This window comes from Egretta garzetta, unplaced genomic scaffold (assembly GCF_000687185.1).
Source record: "Egretta garzetta isolate BGI_Z169 unplaced genomic scaffold, ASM68718v1 scaffold45, whole genome shotgun sequence".
In the NCBI taxonomy this organism is placed as follows: domain Eukaryota; kingdom Metazoa; phylum Chordata; class Aves; order Pelecaniformes; family Ardeidae; genus Egretta; species Egretta garzetta.
In genome coordinates this window covers 6,793,443-6,810,720 of record NW_009260028.1, presented here as the reverse complement: position 1 = coordinate 6,810,720, position 17,278 = coordinate 6,793,443, and the positions used below count along the sequence as shown (strand labels likewise).

The 17,278-nt window shown below is 46.6% G+C and overlaps 1 protein-coding gene across 12 annotated transcripts in view; it reads left to right on the top strand.

Annotated features, from left to right (window-relative positions):
• TIAM1 (TIAM Rac1 associated GEF 1) overlaps positions 1-17,278 on the top strand; it is a 119,388-nt gene that overhangs the window by 29,094 nt on the left and 73,016 nt on the right. For 9 of the 12 annotated variants that reach the window (XM_035896481.1, XM_035896479.1, XM_035896482.1 and 6 more), the window contains one exon: positions 5,830-6,809. In XM_035896481.1, coding sequence (XP_035752374.1) covers positions 5,830-6,809 — 980 coding nt within the window. Of the gene's footprint in view, positions 1-104; positions 284-5,829; positions 6,810-17,278 lie in introns of all 12 variants that reach the window. The other 3 variants (XM_035896473.1, XM_035896474.1, XM_035896475.1) reach the window with 1 other exon arrangement.

Below are 17,278 nucleotides of genomic sequence, written 5' to 3'. Positions count from 1 at the left end.
ATAGAAAAGGGAGTCCTTGTGAAGGAAGCCCCTGGGAAGTTGATGGATAGCTGCTAACCCTTTGTCTGATTTTTTTTTTTTTTTTCTCCCCCCTTTCTCCCCAGGTTTTTGGCATATAGTCATAGACTCTGACGCGAGAGTAATGGAGTCGCTGAGTGGCAGGTGCTGTCAGCTTCTGCAGTCCCAGTAACTGTTCATTTTGGTATCATTTGCAATTCTATACCTCTAAATGCCACAGCTCTCTTGGGGAAGGTTGCGCTGGATACCAGTACTGCCTTGGAAGGTACATGTGTGTCCATATATTTTTATTTAGGAGTTTGCTGTGTTGTATAATGGTTCGCGGGAGGGGAAAAATTGGATAAGCTGCATGCGGTTTATGGTTACACCCGTTTAGCAATACAAAGGCATTTGAATGGCTATCAAGCAGCTACTGACGACATCCCTTCCTCCCTCTCTCCTCCTCTTCTTTGAATTGCCTGCAGGGCCTTTTTGGAGTCCATCCCCGTGCTTTAACATATGCGAGAGCCGTTCAGAAAAAAGGAACGTCTGGTTAAAAGGTTCTGATTTGAAAACAATTAAATATGCTGCTGGAGCTTCCGAGAAACTCAAAGGCTTAGTGTGGAATTTCAGCCTCTCCCTTGCCCTTTTGAAAAAGCACATTTTAATTACAATAAAATGTGTATGTTCACACTTGGTTATTAGTCTTGTACATTTTTCTATGTGGTTCTTCTGAGTTCAGTAAAAATCTTTGTTGTTAGCTGGCAGATTTTAGCCAAAGTTTATTTCTGTAGGCTCATTGCTCGCTGTGGATTTAATCATTGTTCTGGTTCTCACAGCCTTCAAGCTCCGCTCCAGGAGAAAAATACAGATTTGTCACCAGGGCCTCCCACTAGAATCTAATTTTAAATTTGCAATCTGTTGTCTTGCGAGGTGCTTCAAATTTGGTTAGAAAGTGAATGTATTTCAGATTTTCTTCTGGAATCTGAAGGCCCAACTTTTTGCAAGTTTGAGAGTTAGTAACTTAGGTTTGGTTGAAATGAGTATTTTGGTTTTGTAATTATTTTAAGAAATATTTTTTATCGGGGGAAAGGGAAGACAAAGGAAAATGACTGTTTTCAAAGAATATCATATTCTTGGATGGGGCCGTCATCAGTGGTCATCATCAGTGATCTAGAATAGGATCATCTTCATGTGTAACCATTTTATGAAGACTCATCCAGCAAAAACTCAGCAGTTCAGCTAGCGTTCAGTCTGCCTGTCTAGGGTAGTTGATGTAGGGAACACTGTTTTTTCCAAAGCTTTCCTGCAGAATTTGTGTTCTCCCTGCTGATATCCTAATGTTGATATCAATCTTAAGTTTTGGGTTAAAACGAAAAAAAACCCCAAACAACTCAACCCCTTGTACTGTCTCTTGATGTGCAAGCTGGCTAAAAGGTGACTTTGCTGGCCCCTTGAAGACTTCCACAATTTTGAGATTTTCCTGGCTCTGAACCAGTAAGGAAAAGATCTTCTGGGAGAGAGAGCCCTTTCCCAGAGCAGCCTGATAGCTTGATGGTCAGGCCACCCCTTGAGGATCTGGAGGAACAAGTTGCCACCCCTTCATTTGCTTGACTTGGGCTGCAGATACGAATCTCGATCATCCGCGTCTTCGGCGAGCAACTGAGTCACTGAGCTGGTGCGTGGTCCAGGAGACGTGCCTGTCTCCCCGCTTTGGTTTTCAAATCTCTCCCTCTTGGAGCAGAGGAGCCTTTGATCAAAAGCGGTCTATTCCCACGAAAAGTTGGGGTTTTGATGAATCAACGTTTTCTGCTGAAAAATTTCCAACTAGTTCTGCTTGCAGTGCATGGTCTGTGCGCGCTAATCTCCGCTAGCTTCAGAGAATAATTCAGAACAGATTTTTGACACGTTGCAATCCCTGGCCGAGCGCGACAGACCTGTTTAAAGCATTGAGACGTGTCATGCTTGATTTATGTTGTATCCTGGTGGTACCTTGATAGGTCTTTAATGGTCACCTTCGGATTCGAGGGGTGAGCTAACAAGGGGAGCCTTTGTCCTACCAGCATTTGTGTGCAGCTCCCATTAACATTACTCATTTTCTTAATTTGATACAGATTTTTTTCATTGAGTGTGCTAAATTCAGTTAAGCCATAGACAGGCAGCATCCGGCAGCCGAAGCTGGAGCAGCCTAAGATGTTTCTGCCCCAGGGCATCTGCCGCTGCCCCTGGGAGGGGGAGGTTGGGGCTCCCCTCCCCTGCCCAGCGCCTGCTTCTGCTAGCTGAGGACGCCGGCATCTGCTTCAGTGCAAATTCACATGTTTCAGGGCTGCCTTTCCACATCTGCCTGAGCTGACCTAACAGCTCATTGCTGCCAAAAAAATGGGGGAGGTGCCACTCGCTGTCCCCTCTTCATCTGCCGCTGCCCCTGGGAGGGGGAGGTTGGGGCTCCCCTCCCCTGCCCAGCGCCTGCTTCTGCTAGCTGAGGACGCCGGCATCTGCTTCAGTGCAAATTCACATGTTTCAGGGCTGCCTTTCCACATCTGCCTGAGCTGACCTAACAGCTCATTGCTGCCAAAAAAATGGGGGAGGTGCCACTCGCTGTCCCCTCTTCCCTGGCTCTGTGCCGCCTCTGGCATGGGCCGGTTGAATTCACTATCCCAGCAAAAATAAACTAATAAATAAAGTCTTTTTAAATTTTTCTCTTTGTCCCTGTGCCGCCCCCTCCCTGGATTTATTTTCTTCTGTTTTAGTGGACTGAGCTGCATGAGCACCTGAATTGGTTGAGAGTAGCTGGTGGAAATGCTCAGTCAGAAATGCAGAGGGGAGGCAAAAACGGGGGTGAGAAGGTAGGAAGGAGGCCGCTTCGGGCCACTTGTCTCAGGCACCTCAGGCCCACACAAGTGGGCACCCTTAATTTGACCCGGTGGGGTTGGCCGTCCCCACTAGAGGTGGGCTCAGCCTGTTATGCCCCTCATCTCCTGGCATCTGGCAGGGGACGGTGACAGGCTGCGGGGATGGTGCCGTTTTGCATCGCTGCAGCTGGATCAGCTGCAATGTGCCTGCCTGCGGCCCGCTTGTGCCCACCGCGCCGAACACACAAACCTGCAACGTAATGCCGGGGAAATCAGTGGCTGTAGGGCAAGGCCTCTCCAGTCGTCCTTCCTGGGTGCAGGAGCGAGGGATGGGCTAATCGCCGGCATAGATGGCCGTCTGCGGGATTTGCAAACGCGTCCTCACCTAAAGCGCCAATCCACGGAATTAAAAAGGGACAGCTCTTTACTTCAAAGTCTGACACTTCTTGCCAGTATCTAGCAGATACTTCTCATTGTGTGAAACCACTCAGTAAACATTCCTGCCACCGTCTGCGGAGAAAAAACTTGCCTCCTTCCATCAGAGTGCTTCTAGCGGCGTTATTTCCTCACAGGACGCAGCCTGAGTTGCTGCTCCTTCCCTCGCCAAGTCATTTCTGGTTCTCTTACTTTTTGGCTGGGTGAAGTTTTGCCCGGTGTGCGTGGAGACTACATCGAGATGGTGGCACAGGGCTGTCTTCCGTAGCCACGCTGCCCGGCGTTTTCATCAGCAAGTGAGCCTTGCTATGTGGTGTGTGGGGGACGCTCCTGCCCTTCGGCAGCTCTGTTTCTGAAGGTAAAGAACCACTCTTCAATCATTCAGGGTTTCAAGAGGACTTTTAAAACTGCTCTTTCTCCTTAGATAAGTACTGAAGTGATGGCTGCATGGCTGGAAACTGGGGATAAATGGTTGCATGCTCTGATGGGCTTTGCAGCCGGTGGACATCCCGTCGAAGGAAAGTGTGGTTAGCAAGAATCTCGGAATCAAAGCAGCTAAAAGCATTACCCCGAGAGGGTTTCTTTTGGAAGGTGGGGAATGCTGAGGTCTGGTTTTAGACATCAGTGTGGAAGACAAAATGCAGTTTTTGTGCTATAAAATGTTTTAGAAGGAAAAGCTAGCTGACATCTGATTTTTCAGTCCGGTCCATATCAAAGGGCTGTAGCTTTTAATGAATAATAAACTCTGTCCAGGGATTTATAATGCTGTCATTTTTTTTTTAGATTAAAACCTGCCCTCTGTGCAGCGCATTTATTTTTCTAAACGATGCATGATAACCAAGTCTCATGACAGTCAATGGGAGTTCAGCCATTAATTTCAGTAGACATAGGGTATTTCCTGGTATAGTTTACTTGACATGTAATTATATTTATTTTAGATACAGAAATGTCCAGATATTTATGGAAGTGCCTGTTGCTTCAGCACTGAACAGATTTTTAGCCTCAGACATGAGGGTAAAAGAGTAGAGAAGCGCAGTCCTCTGACTGTGGCCAGAAGTTACCACTGCAGAAGTTCAATTCCACCACATGCGCCCAGGACAGCCTGCAGCAGAACTGCATGCCTGCATTTAGCACAACTGATTCCTCACTTCATATGTAATTTATGTAGGGCTAACTCAGTTCTGTGCGGCAGCAATAGCATATATTTAGATAGCGAGAAAAAATACACGATCCCATTCATTCTGCCAGCATCTGGCTCAATACCCATCGGCACATCCTGTTGAAGGAGAGGGAATTGCCCCAAGAAATTTAAAAATCCAGGTTATTTTCCTGTCAGGACAGCTTTTTTTTTTTTTAACCAAGATTAATAGAAATACCTCAAAATGAGGAAGTTTTGACTTGGGATTTCTGTTCAAGATTTATGGACTATTTATCTAGATATAATTGTCTTGCATGTAATTCAGGATCTCCTGTTTGATTTTGAATAGCCACGTACTTTAACATTTACTTTTCTTGTTCTTCTTCTTGATCTTTGGCCAGAAGGAGCCAATACTACTGATAAAATATTTCTGACATTTGTTGAGTGAGGTCACAGACCTCAAAAGTGTTTTCCAAGGTTGAATCCAGATCATCACTCCCATCTTCTGGACAGAAACCTGTTTCACGGTGGGATGTGCGCAACTGAACAGTGCAGGAGGCTAGGTACGGAGATGGGGACAGAAACCCAGTCCCTGCGTTCCAGCTCAGTTTTCTCTTTGCTAGATCAAAGCACTTAGATCTAGCTATCTGCTTCAGAGTGAGTAGGAAGGAAAGGTTATTTTTGTATAGTCTGAGTCACTCATGCTAATTTATTTTTCATAATATGGCTTTCTTGTGTGGGGCTCTCTGTACCTGCTTAATGTTGCACTGTTTTTTTGTTCCAGAAATCAAACCTATCATTAGCTCGCTGCCGAACAGTTGAATTTGTACTTTGCTATTTGGTGCTTCAATTTGCAGCTCCTAGCAAAAAAAAAAAAAAAAGTAAAATCTCAGATAAAGGCCAATATCCATCTACTTTTTTGCATCTTGTTACATGCAGATAAACAATAGCTGTTGATTTTTTGAGTTTGTAGTGTTGGCTGAAATTGTGAAGGATTAGCAAATACTAGGAGTCAAGTGAATGTGTGCAGAGCTGCGATTACCGGTGCACTTTGGGGGTAAACTGGCTCCCGTTAAGGACCAAGCTTCAAGGTTCAGCCGTTCCCTCTTCTACAGTCTTCATGTACGCCAGCGTGGCTGTGGTCTGGCTTTTTCCTACGTACTGATTTAACTGAGTTGTATTTATAAGTTCGCTGGTACTGTTGCTGGCTTCCTCAATTAATTCTGTGGGATTAGTTGCCGCTGTTAGAGCACGTCCTGCAAGACCCGGAGGAAGCTGTGGTGTAGGTTTCGGGACAGGTTCATTAAAAAAAACCAACCTCATTTGGGTGTACTGGGGCGTCTGTGTGTCTTCTTGCCTACGTGTTCTGTTGCCGGCTTTAACGGTCCCCGTTCTCTCCCTTTGCAGACTGTGACGCCATGGGAAACGCGGAGAGCCAGAGCGTGGAGCACGCTTTCTACGGAGACAAGCACGCCAGCCTGGGCCGCAAGCACACTTCCCGCTCGCTTCGCCTCTCCAATAAAGCCTCTCGCCGGACGCGGCACGCCTCTTCCGGAAAAATTATCCACCGTAACTCAGAAGTGAGCACCCGCTCCAGCAGCACCCCCAGCATCCCCCAGTCCCTGGCGGAGAACGGCCTGGAGCCCTTCGCCCAGGAGGCCAACCTAGAGGACTTTGGAAGCCCCATCTGGGTGGACCGCGTGGACATGGGCCTGCGGCCTGTTTCCTACCACACCGACTCCTCCGTCACCCCCAGCGTGGACAGCAGCACCGTCCTCACCGCCGCCTCCGTCCAGAGCATGCCTGACTCGGAGGAGAGCAGGCTCTACGGGGACGAGCCGCCGTTCCTGGCGGAGGGCGACGGGAGGTCACATCGGTACGCAGCCAACGGAACGAACTTCATGGAGACGGCCAGCTTCAAGAAGAAGCGCTCCAAATCGGCCGACATCTGGCGTGAGGACAGCTTGGAGTTTTCGCTTTCTGACCTCAGCCAGGAGCATTTAACGAGCAACGAGGAAATCCTGGGCTTGGCCGAGGAGAAGGATGCTGAGGCCACTCGGGGGACAGAGGCCAGCGGTAGCCCCCAGCCGCTGGTCACCTGCCAGCGCGCCAATTCTATGAGCGACTTGTATTCCCCCAAAACCCCGAGCGCTACCGTCAATGGCGGCCCACGAAATGCCTTTGGAGGGTACGGCCGGAATTTAGTGTCTGACATCCCTGATTTTGGAAGCCATAAGATGGCATCGGTTACCGCTGAGGATGCGCCTTCCTACAGTAATTACAATACGCTGCCCTGCAGGAAATCGCACTGCCTTTCCGAAGGTGCCACCAACCCACAAATTAGCCATAGTAACAGCATGCAAGGCAGAAGGGCGAAAACTACTCAGGTAAGGCAGTTTTCTTCTACATAAAATGGAAGTGTGTGGCATTTGCTAAGCTGTGTCCGTAGATAAAGATATTCCAGGTTCTTCCAGGCTTTGTTTTCCTTCAACACCCCCTTTCCAAGAAGAAGGCTGCATCCAGGAGAGAGTTGAACTAACCGGTGTCTGCAGCTGGCTTGATCCCATCACTGTTCCCTTCCTTATCTGCAACTCTGGGCCTTTTCCACTCTTCGCTGCCTCTGAAAAGACAAATCTGCATTTGCCAGCTAAAGATTTCCTGCATGTTTTGCAGTGCTGACGGTGCCTTTTTTTCCAGGGTGGCTGCCAAAACCGATCACTCCACTCAGGGAGCTCGTGCGCATTGGTTGTGTCTCCCCTTTCTGCCCTCCCTGCCCCATTGCCCTCCCCTGCCTGCACATGTGCAAGCACTCCTCAGCTCTCCTAGCTGGAAGCAAAGGAGAAACCTGCGAGTGTTTCCCCTCCATCGTAAACACTTTGCTGGGCTGAAATGTCACTCTTCTAATTAGCCAGCATTCACATTTGTGCAAAACATCACCCAGAAGCAGTGCTGTCCCCTCACAGGAGACTGCCAGTCCTGCAAGCTGTGGTGCTCACCCACTGTAAACTGAAAAACGATGGGGGGGGTGTAGATGTATGGAGAAGATGCTGCTTCTCCTGGCCAGGGAGGATGTCATACCCTTCATCCTTGTAACAGACAGCACAGAGCCATGATGAGATTTTCTGTCTGATGTGTCCCCCCCCGTGCTCCAAGCGCCAGTCCTGTGACCTTTTCTTTGACTGCCGCTGTTGGGTCTTTATTATGTCTTGCCCTGCTTTTCTTGGCCATGTTCTGCCTGATCACGTTACACAGCACCGTCTTCTGTGCTGCAAACAGCGATTCTGCTCACAGTAAGTGGCAGACAACTCTCAGACGGGGGAAAAGGGAGCTACAAATCCTGGCCAGCTGTTCAAGTGGCGTGTGGCATACACGTTGTGGGCATATTGCCCTCAGTGTAAGTTCATTCGGCTGGCTTGCTGGACCTTCTCAGCGCAGTCGTCCAGCCGCCTAATGGAAGAGGCTGGCTGTGGTGTTTTTCACATGCACTATTTGCTAGCTGTGGGCACTGGCTCAGAAACATGGCCGGGGGACACAGACAGAGCAGTCTGACGGTGCAGGTCAGAGCTGTGCACCAGACTGTATGCTTCAGCGGCTCCCCTGATTTCATTGCATGGTTTCTCCTACATATGCCATGCAGCGTACACACACCGCGCCGCGTGACCCAGAAAAGGAAAAAAGCGGCACGTTGCATCAAGGTGGGAGGCCGGCAGGCTCGCGTCCTGCTGCCGGGCTGGGCTGCTGGCAGGACACCAGCATTAGAGATACCAGGTTGGGCAGTGTGAATCAGGCAGGTTGCAGCGTGCCGCAGAGGAGGTGCGGGGCTGCGGAGGTGCGGAGGGCTGTTGGAGGGTGAGAGGAGCGTGTCCCCCCTCTGTCTGCTGGCACTGACTTGCGAGAGCTGATGGGAAGGGGTTGCTGAGTGACGTACCGGCTGTGCTTGATCTGTGGAGATATGCTGCTTCTAAATATAAAAATAGCATGCTAAAACAGATGCTGCAGCGTCCCACAACAGCGGCTTTGTACTTCAAAATCAGCTTTTTATTTTCAGAGGTATTTTTATGGTGCGAGTGCAAAAACCCTTTGGTGCTCCATCAAGGTAGTGCAGGATAAAAAGCAAGAGAACAACAAGCAAAAAAGAAAAAAAAAAGGGATGTTATTTGGCAGGCTTGAACGTAACAGCTTTCATGAAGATTGTTAGGTGCAACTGCTGCCTCCAGCCCTCTTTCAAGTGTATTTAAGAAAAAGAGAACAGTGTCGCTGGTGAACAGCAAAGCATTTGTTTTTCTTCATGGTGCCTATCTTGGCGTTAAGAAGATTCCTCTGAGGCACTTAGTGAAAGTCACGAATTTGCGTAGCATTTTGCGAGGCCTCAGCTATACCCAGGGAAATCACTTTGTGGGGCTGGTTTCACTTAGGTGTATCTCCTGAGCTTGGAGACAGTGGCTGTAAGGAGTCTCAGCAGTGATTATTACCATGTATGAATTCAACAAAATTAAAGCTTGGGAAAGGTCAAAATTCCTCCCGAGTCTTTAATCCTAGCAGCGTACAGTAAGTATGAGATACTTGTCAGCAATGAAGTCATGTTAGCCCAAGCCTACCTTTAGCAGGCTTAGGGAAATGACTATCATTACGTGTTTGATAGAATGAAAAGGAGATACAAATTTGCACACAAAGTAAAAGGATTAGTTCCTTGGCGAACCTGATTAGGTGGCTTTGGATGGGGTGAGAGGAAGGAAACTACCAACCTGCCTCTGTACCAGCTCTTCAGTCCGACAACAGCTCAGCACTTTGCACCTCTTTCCTCGACACCCCTGGTGTGAAGTAGAGTGTGATGGTTACCCCACTTGAGACAGTGGAAGCTGAGAGGTAGACCTGATGGCCTTACTGCTTTGCTGTTAGTTAGTGTGCTCCTTGGCACCATGTTGGCCTGTGCCAGCTGGTATTTCCTCACAGTTTGGGGAATTTTGTTTCCCTCTGCCCTTCCCAGTCTTTCAACACTTTCTCAATGGGCTTCACACTCTTGATGACCACCTTGAGCATTGCCCCAGAGCCTGCCATACACGTCCTCGTGCTGTAAAACATGTAATAATATAAAAACAACTTAGTGGACTAAGGCAAAACTTTTAATATCTTTTTCCAGCCTTTTGAACTGCCTCCCCCCATCTCAATCCCACAAAACTATAGTTATGTCGTAGGGCCACAGGGGCACAGGTGACCCAGGGCCAGGTGTAATATGGTGTTGGACAATTTTCCCTCCTGACCTCCAGGCCATGTCACAGTGCCTGTGCAATTTAACAGGGCAGCTCCCTTGTTCAAAGTCACCTAAGTGAGCCTCATAGCCAGGGACTGAGTTTTCTGCTGAGATCACCGTTGTCCGTCCTCACAAGAATTCGGTTTTGTATTTGCCAGTGGGGTTTTTCTTTAGTTTTTAGAAAGTCGTAGCTGGGATATTTTGCATGATTTTTCAGTCTCACCTGCCCTGGTGCTAGAAATACTGAAAGGTCCTGATGGCCACTTGTAGGTAGCTTTTGACTAGTCTAGTTCCCAAAGAGCTCCCTGAAAGCAGGAGAGGCCAAGTGCAGGGTTAGTCTGAGACCATGGCAACGGCCTTGTGCCCTTGTGTTCGATTCCTGAATCCAGCCACTCTTACACATGTGTTCAACTGTATGTACATCATCGTATTTTCTATACAGGCTAGATTTATTAGAAGTTGCCGGTAGCTGTAATTTTTGTGGTGTGCTGACCACTGCTCCTGGGAAAACGCATCCTTGAACGTATCACGGAAAGGAGATCCCGGAATCACAGCTGTATGTGTTTTGTTATAATGCCTTATCCATGGGTACTTTGCAAGTATGTGGTTTACATTAAAGAAGGAAAAAAACTAAAAGAGAAGCTCTCCCTTCCAGATTTAAACCTTAAATTGAACTGTGGGAGTCACTTTCCACTAATTGAGAGAGAGAGCTTTTTAATATGGGAGATACAATTATATTCAATATGCAGAAGCGATTACTATTCACAGGGTGGCTTTGGGGCAGCCATGCAGCAGTTCTGTTTTTCATAACATTTTAACATTAAGGGTTGAGATGTGCTGAAGCGAGACTTCCCGGAGAGCTCTGCTGGGATCCTGTTTGGCTTTTGTTGCTGATGTGGTGTAGGTGGAAAAAGCTTAATTGGCTGACATTTTCACCCATTTTTGCTTGAAGGGAGACAAACTCTGGTTGGATACAGCTTGTTCTGACTGTGGGTTGTGAGATCCCCAGGATCCTACAACCTGCTTGTTGGGATCCAGATTTCGTGAAATGGCCCTGTTGTGTCCTGCTTGCAGCTAAACATCTGCCCGCAGGAGACTCTCCCCCCCTACCCCTTCTCCTCCTCCTCCTGGTAAATGTTCAGAGACAAACGTAACCACATGCTCCCCTGCTGTTATGAGCCTAATTGAAGTTTCAGGAGGGGAATTAGGGAACAGAAATCTTGAGGTACGGTTTTGTGCCACTTCCAAGCCTATCTTGCCACCTCCTTGTTCCATGTTCACCCTCTGTGGATAATTTGTGACTGCTCTTTTCTCTAGACCATCAAATAGGGAGGATGCAGCCTTGTGTAGGGCATGAACCTCTTTTGACATTTCAAACTCTGCTGCAAGGGTAGTCAGGTGAAGATATCCTGCACATACAGAAGATATTATGGTCACACGCCAAAATCTGCTTGCCAGGTCGTGGTATCAGCAGCGTGTCTGTTCCCCAGTGTTTGCGATGGATCGGCACAAGCCAGCCCTACCTGATCCTGGCTCCAGCCCTCCAGGTCCTGCTCCTTCCCCTCTGGTTTTCATGATGGTGAAGATGGTGATGGCAGTGGCCATCAAAGCTGGAGATCTCCATGAGCTTCCAGTGCTGGTGTTTGCTTTGTAGAGAAGGCATTAGGAGTAGTCCCTAGGAGGCATGAAGCTATGGGTGGACTGTCTTTTCTGGGGGAGCGATGGTGTTTTAGCAGCAGTATTTAGAGTGGTGTGACTCCCGTGTGCATTAACACCTGTGGAGATGCAATGGCCAAAGTGTTTCTGCATTGTCAACCACTCACGTACGAGAAGGGTGACTTGTTCCTCTCTGAGCTTATAGCTCAGTCTGTGATTTCTTCCGGAAAGCTCAGCTCCAACATGAGCGTTACAATGGTGCAGTCCATTTTTTTTGCGTAACTTTTGAGAAGGAGCAGCAAGAAGATGTCCCTCAACTCTGCAGAGAAAGCAAAAGTTTTTTTACAGCGTCTTCAGTCCAGTGTTTGTTGTGAAACTGAGCAGGGGGAGAGTGAACAAACTTCCCGCCCGACTGACTTGGAAACTGCATCTCTTTCGGCGCCAGCCCCAGAATATGTCCTTGGCGCGTTAAATCCCCTTTTGTCTGATTTTCAAGTTTCTTACTATTTTTAGGCCTCTGTAGGTAGCCTGAAGGAATTTGGGATCTCAAGCCTTAAAAAAAAAAAATCCTATATGAAAAAATTTTGCAGAATATGCAGGGGATGAAACCAAGGTTTTTCTGGGACTTAGATCAGGATGTACACAGAAACCAGTCTAAAAATAGGATATCTTTCCAGTCGATACTATTTTTTTACCATCTCAGGGAATTTTATAACAGGTTATAGTATTTCATTATGTTCTGTAGGATGGCTAAACTCCAGAGAGCTGATCCTTGTTTTTAAGTTGTGTAAAACTTTTTCACAAATGCTTTTGTGGCATAGAGGATATAACCTCAAAATGTAAAAGGACCACACTGGGTCAGTCACAGGAAAGCATCATCCAGCCCAGCACCTTGTTCCCCAAACACCAAGGAAACGCTCAGGAAAAGAAAGAAACTGAGAGAGAGTACAGGGTGAACTTTCCTTCAGGGCATTCTTCCCGATCCCAGAAAATTAGTGATTTGAGTCTTCCTGTGCAAGGAATGCATCCAAGAGTGTTGGGTTGACCTGTCCCCTGTGATTTCTCTTTTCAGAAATAATTTTCTCCTTCTGGCTTCCACTGCATCCTGTTCACTCTCTGCATAACACTTGTGACCTTACAGCCTGCTCTTATAGCCCTCCTTGGTCATCACTTTTCCAGGCAGAGTATTTTCAGCAGCTGAAGCTCTGCTCCTATTGAAGTAATTCTGTACATCTCAGCCTGTAGTCTGGAAAACACAGCTATTTTCAACCTAAATATGATTCTCAATCAGATTGACCCTGATCTTTAATCTTAGTCATTTGACTCCAGAGGAAATCAAGGACAGAAATAAAGACAAAGTCGTGTATATCATTAAATTATACTTAATGACACATAGCTTAGTGAGTGCCTAAAAGTACGATGTTTCTGTTTTTCTGCTGTAGTGTGCACCTCACTGATGGCAGCCTCTGTTTGCGCAGCCCAGTTGTGCCTATCAGACGGAGGTTGTTCCCACAGTCTTGGGTGTAGCTGGGGCAGGCAGCAGCCAGTGTGGCAGGTCTCAGTGGGTCCGAAGGACCAGACCCAGTTTAATGGCTAGACCAAACGAGCTGTTTATAGCATGGCTAACTAGAAGTGGATTCAGCGTGAGCCTGGAGGAAAGCTTGAACAGAGGGCTTCAGACCCAAACTCAGAGGTCTTCCCTGCTCTGTCACCAGGCTGCCCTTCCCAGATGGATGAGATTAGATTGGGTATTGCCTATTGGGGATATTTTAAAGCAAGCAGCAGTCACTCCCTCCAGAGCACATAACTCTGCCCCAATATTGTCAAGCAAAGGAGCATGTGAAAATGAGTGTTTTGGTCCTTGCTGGCAAATATTTTGATACTCTTTTGAAGATCTTAATGTGTTTTTCTTCCTTTGCTCTTGGTCTAAAGCCAATGGAAAGCAAATCAGCAGTCCTGATATCTGATCTAGCTCCATTCTGGCATGTTTTTTTTTAAACAGTAGGACTTTGTCATTTATACATCTGAAGTGCTTGTACCATTGGCAATAATTGTATTCTCTGTAAAGCTATACGCACTGCATGTTTTTAGTTTCGAGCACTTTCCACTTAAAAATCACAGACAGGTTGCCCCAGCTGCTTGTTTGCTGGGCTGTGTTTACTTAGATGGATGCAATTTGCAGGAGTGATCCTTTCTAGTGAAGTGCTCCATTGAAATGTTTCTTTTCAGAGAGCTTCAGCATGTGATCCTGTGACTAGTCGTCATCCCAGATGGCAGGCAGCCATTTCCCTGCTCCCTTAAGTTCGGTGACTGTTCAGGTGAACACCTCCCGGATGATGTTTTGATTCCAAACTGCTGTTCTAGCAGCTTTCCCCTTTCCCACTTCTATCCCCTCTGTTAACATTTCTCAAGAAGAATTGCCTCTTCTTGGCACCGAGTGAACAAAAAGTAACCTAACCCTGTATTTTACTTAGAGGATTTTGGTTAGGCATGTTGCCATTTGTTTAACTTGAGCACAGTTAGGCTGCTTGCATTAGTTTATGGTTAGCTCAATCTCTCCAGGAACTTTCTTCACCTGGGTGGTCCACTGGGATGAAAGCAAGGTAAGTTTTGGGGGGTCCTCAGCCTATCCTTTGGGAACAGAGGGACAAAACACTGCAGCGCTCAAGACCTGGGACTTCCTCCCACTGCTGGGGAGGGGAAGTGGGCGCCACCCCAGATCTGTGCAGGTGTTGGAAGCTGTGTGCAGGGACCATGCTGTAAGAGGCTTTACCAGATCATGGGTTGATTCTCATTCATGGTATTATATCCTTTAGCACCCCTCAAAAGTTAGTGCTAAAGCCAGGGAAAAGCAGGTGTGCTCAGGTCCCATGGTGGTGCTTCATGCTGTTTCCTGCTAAGGGGCCTGTTGTCCTTTGTGCATTCTCTCACAGGCTTGGATTTCTCTTACATTATTAAAAAGCAAAATCAAAACATCCTCCCCCTTCCCTTTACCCAATACTTTAGCTTTTAGGGATGCAAAACTAGCTTTCTGAATATGAACAGGTCACAGACTGATGCCACAACCGTCCTGAGTCAGAGAAGAGCTGTGCACAGTACCTTGGAGAGAAGGGTAAAGCTGTCCCATGTATTTTTCTGCAGTACCCCAGTCCCCCAGCGGGAGACGATTTAATTTTCAACATTTTCTATCTCACAACTGACAAGTCCTCCAGGGCTGTACTTTCCTGACTGTTGCAGGAGTCCCTGTGGGTCCATAATTTTCCTTTGAGGCATCTAAGTCAGCAAAGAAAACCAGTCTCCTTGGGGAAGTGTGGTGGTCTACAGAGATGATCTTTCTGGAAGCGTTCAAATATGAGCTGGAAAATGTCTGGGGAGTCAGTGAACCAAAAATGTTCCTAACCTCTGTGTTAGAGGCACCAAGCTAACGTGATACCTTAACATGGAGTGAAGGAGCCATGTGTAATACTGAGGTAACAGCCATATAAATCAGAGTTGCCTGCAAAGGAAATGGGGTTGATGGATACATTGGTGTTTGCTACCTGCCTGTGCCACAGGAGCAAAGTGGATGCACATCTCCTTCCCATATTTGAGCATCTTCTGGATGCCTGGCACCCAGTACCTTGTCTGTCTTTCCAGGGTGCCAAATTACAGTGTATAACATTCACCAAGACAAGTTCACAAAGGAATTCTGGAACCAAAATCCATTGAAATCCATGCCTTAAGACTTTCCCAGGCATTATTGCCCAGAAACCTGTGACTATGATTCATCCTTTCATAATAAGAGTGAAGCTTACTGCTAGGAGAAATATCTAGACGTCTGGACTAGTACCTTCTTTGTTGAGAGTAAATTTGATCTCAGACAACCATGGCCAAAACCTATTTGCTTGTTAAAGCACTCTGAGCAGCTTTAATAACACATATAAGGGTTTGGGTATTTTTAATTTTGACTCTTTCAGATGTCTGAAGAACTGTTGCACTGGTGTGGTGAGTGCACAGAAATAGGAACCAAAGCTGCTTGTACATATCGGTATCTGATCTCTTCAAATTCCCAAAGGTAACAAACCCAGCATCTCTGTCTGGTATCCACATACAAATTGCAGTTGGACTGTAACTGTACCTCACTGGACTTGGGATTCCTCCTAGCAGGTGTAAGCAAGACCCAACCAATCCAACAGAAAACTGCACTTGGCCCGTGTCGGTTTGTGGCTGTCAGTTTAGTTCTCCAAAGCCTGCTGTCAATTCAGTGCATCCTGGCTAGTTCTCATATAGTACTGTCCTGTTGTATGGAGGCCTGTGGAGATCTTCAAAACCTTCTTTGGTATCAACTCCCAGCATCTGGTTGAGGGGCTTTGCTCATTGCTGCAGTGGCAGATCTCCTTCATGTCATTATTATAATCCCTCTGACTTTACAGTGAGCTATGTGGACATGATTCAGTATGTTTGTAAGAGTATTCCTCCCAGACAGAACGAGCTACAGAGTTGCTTTTGTGTTTCTCCATTGCAGGTTTAAAACCATTTCTCCTGCTCAGGTTTCAATTGCAATTTATGATTTATCTTTGCTTCTTGGAATGTTTTGACTCTTTTCAAGACAGATAGGTCTTCTAATGCATTCATTACCAGGTGTTAAAGTTACTCTGGAGAAAGGATTTAATTTTGATTTGGAGAAAGTCGTACCTTAACAGACCACCTTGACCATCAAATGATGGTAGAGTCAGTACTGAAAAGAAAGGAAAAACACTTATCAGGCCGATCTTTTTCTACACAGGAGCTTCAAAGAGACACCAGGCACATAAAAGCATGCAAACCATCAGGCTGCTTACCCATCTGTTTTAAATGTATTCAGTGGCGCTTGCCTAACTAGCAACCAGACAGGTTATGCGCAGTTTCAGGATGTCGCTGAATGTGAACACCTTATTGCTCTGTTGCTAAACAGGACGGGGAACAGAGGATTTGCGTTCTCTTGGAGGGAGCCCCTTCCAAGGAAAAAACGCACTCAGTTGCCTTTTACTAATGAGTACTTTCAATCCAATGGTTAATTTAGAAAGAAGTATTATCCACGTAAGGAACTGGAACCGTTTCTGTTAGGGAAGTAAGAGTTTCCCTACTAAATCAGTCCCATGTACCTAAAATGCCCATGAATCACTGCTGTCAGTCAAGCGGGAGAAAGTGATTCACCAAGCCATTTTAATAGTGTCTGTAACAGTGCTGTTGGTGGGAAGTTTGATAAGTGCATAGTTATTGCAAGCACTCTGAAATGTGTCCAGTCATGAGCCAGAGAGTTGGGCAAAGCTTATCCCATGCACTGTTCTCTGGCTAGCAGAGGCCAGTACCAAATGTGTTCAACAAGGGGACAAAGACACTTGGAACGTGCCCCAAAACTTTTTGCCTGGTCCTTGCTAGCTGAAGGTAGACATTTTTTCTAAAGCAAAAAGGTTTTTTTTCTGTCTGTCTTCTAAATCTTGGACTTGATGATCTTAAAGGTCTTTTCCAACCTAAACGATTCTATCTAGCATGAATTTTTTAAGAAATATGGCTATAGCAGACATACAGAGGTATGAGTACATGAGTGTGCAAAAGCTACAGCACCAAGTACATTAGCTTGATGTAGCTTGCAATACAGTTTTATTCCCCACTGGCTTGCTTTGCATGAAACCCAGTGTTCATGTGAGGAAAACCCATATATTTAAGTGGGTTGCTAATACTTTCAGTAATATTTTACCCAATTGGTTCGTCAGTTAAACTGTTCTCTGAATGTGATGGGGCTGTGATAATTCCACTTCATTATGCTTGAATGCTGTTAGGGCTGTTGTAGCTGTCCTGGCACGTGGCCTGCTTGCCCAGCCTCTCTGCGTTCTCGTTGGTAACAACGGCACCATTCAGTCCATCTCTGGTTTCTTGTTTTGTGGCACAACATCTCTGGCGTAGGGCATTCCTCCTTTCCCTCCTCTT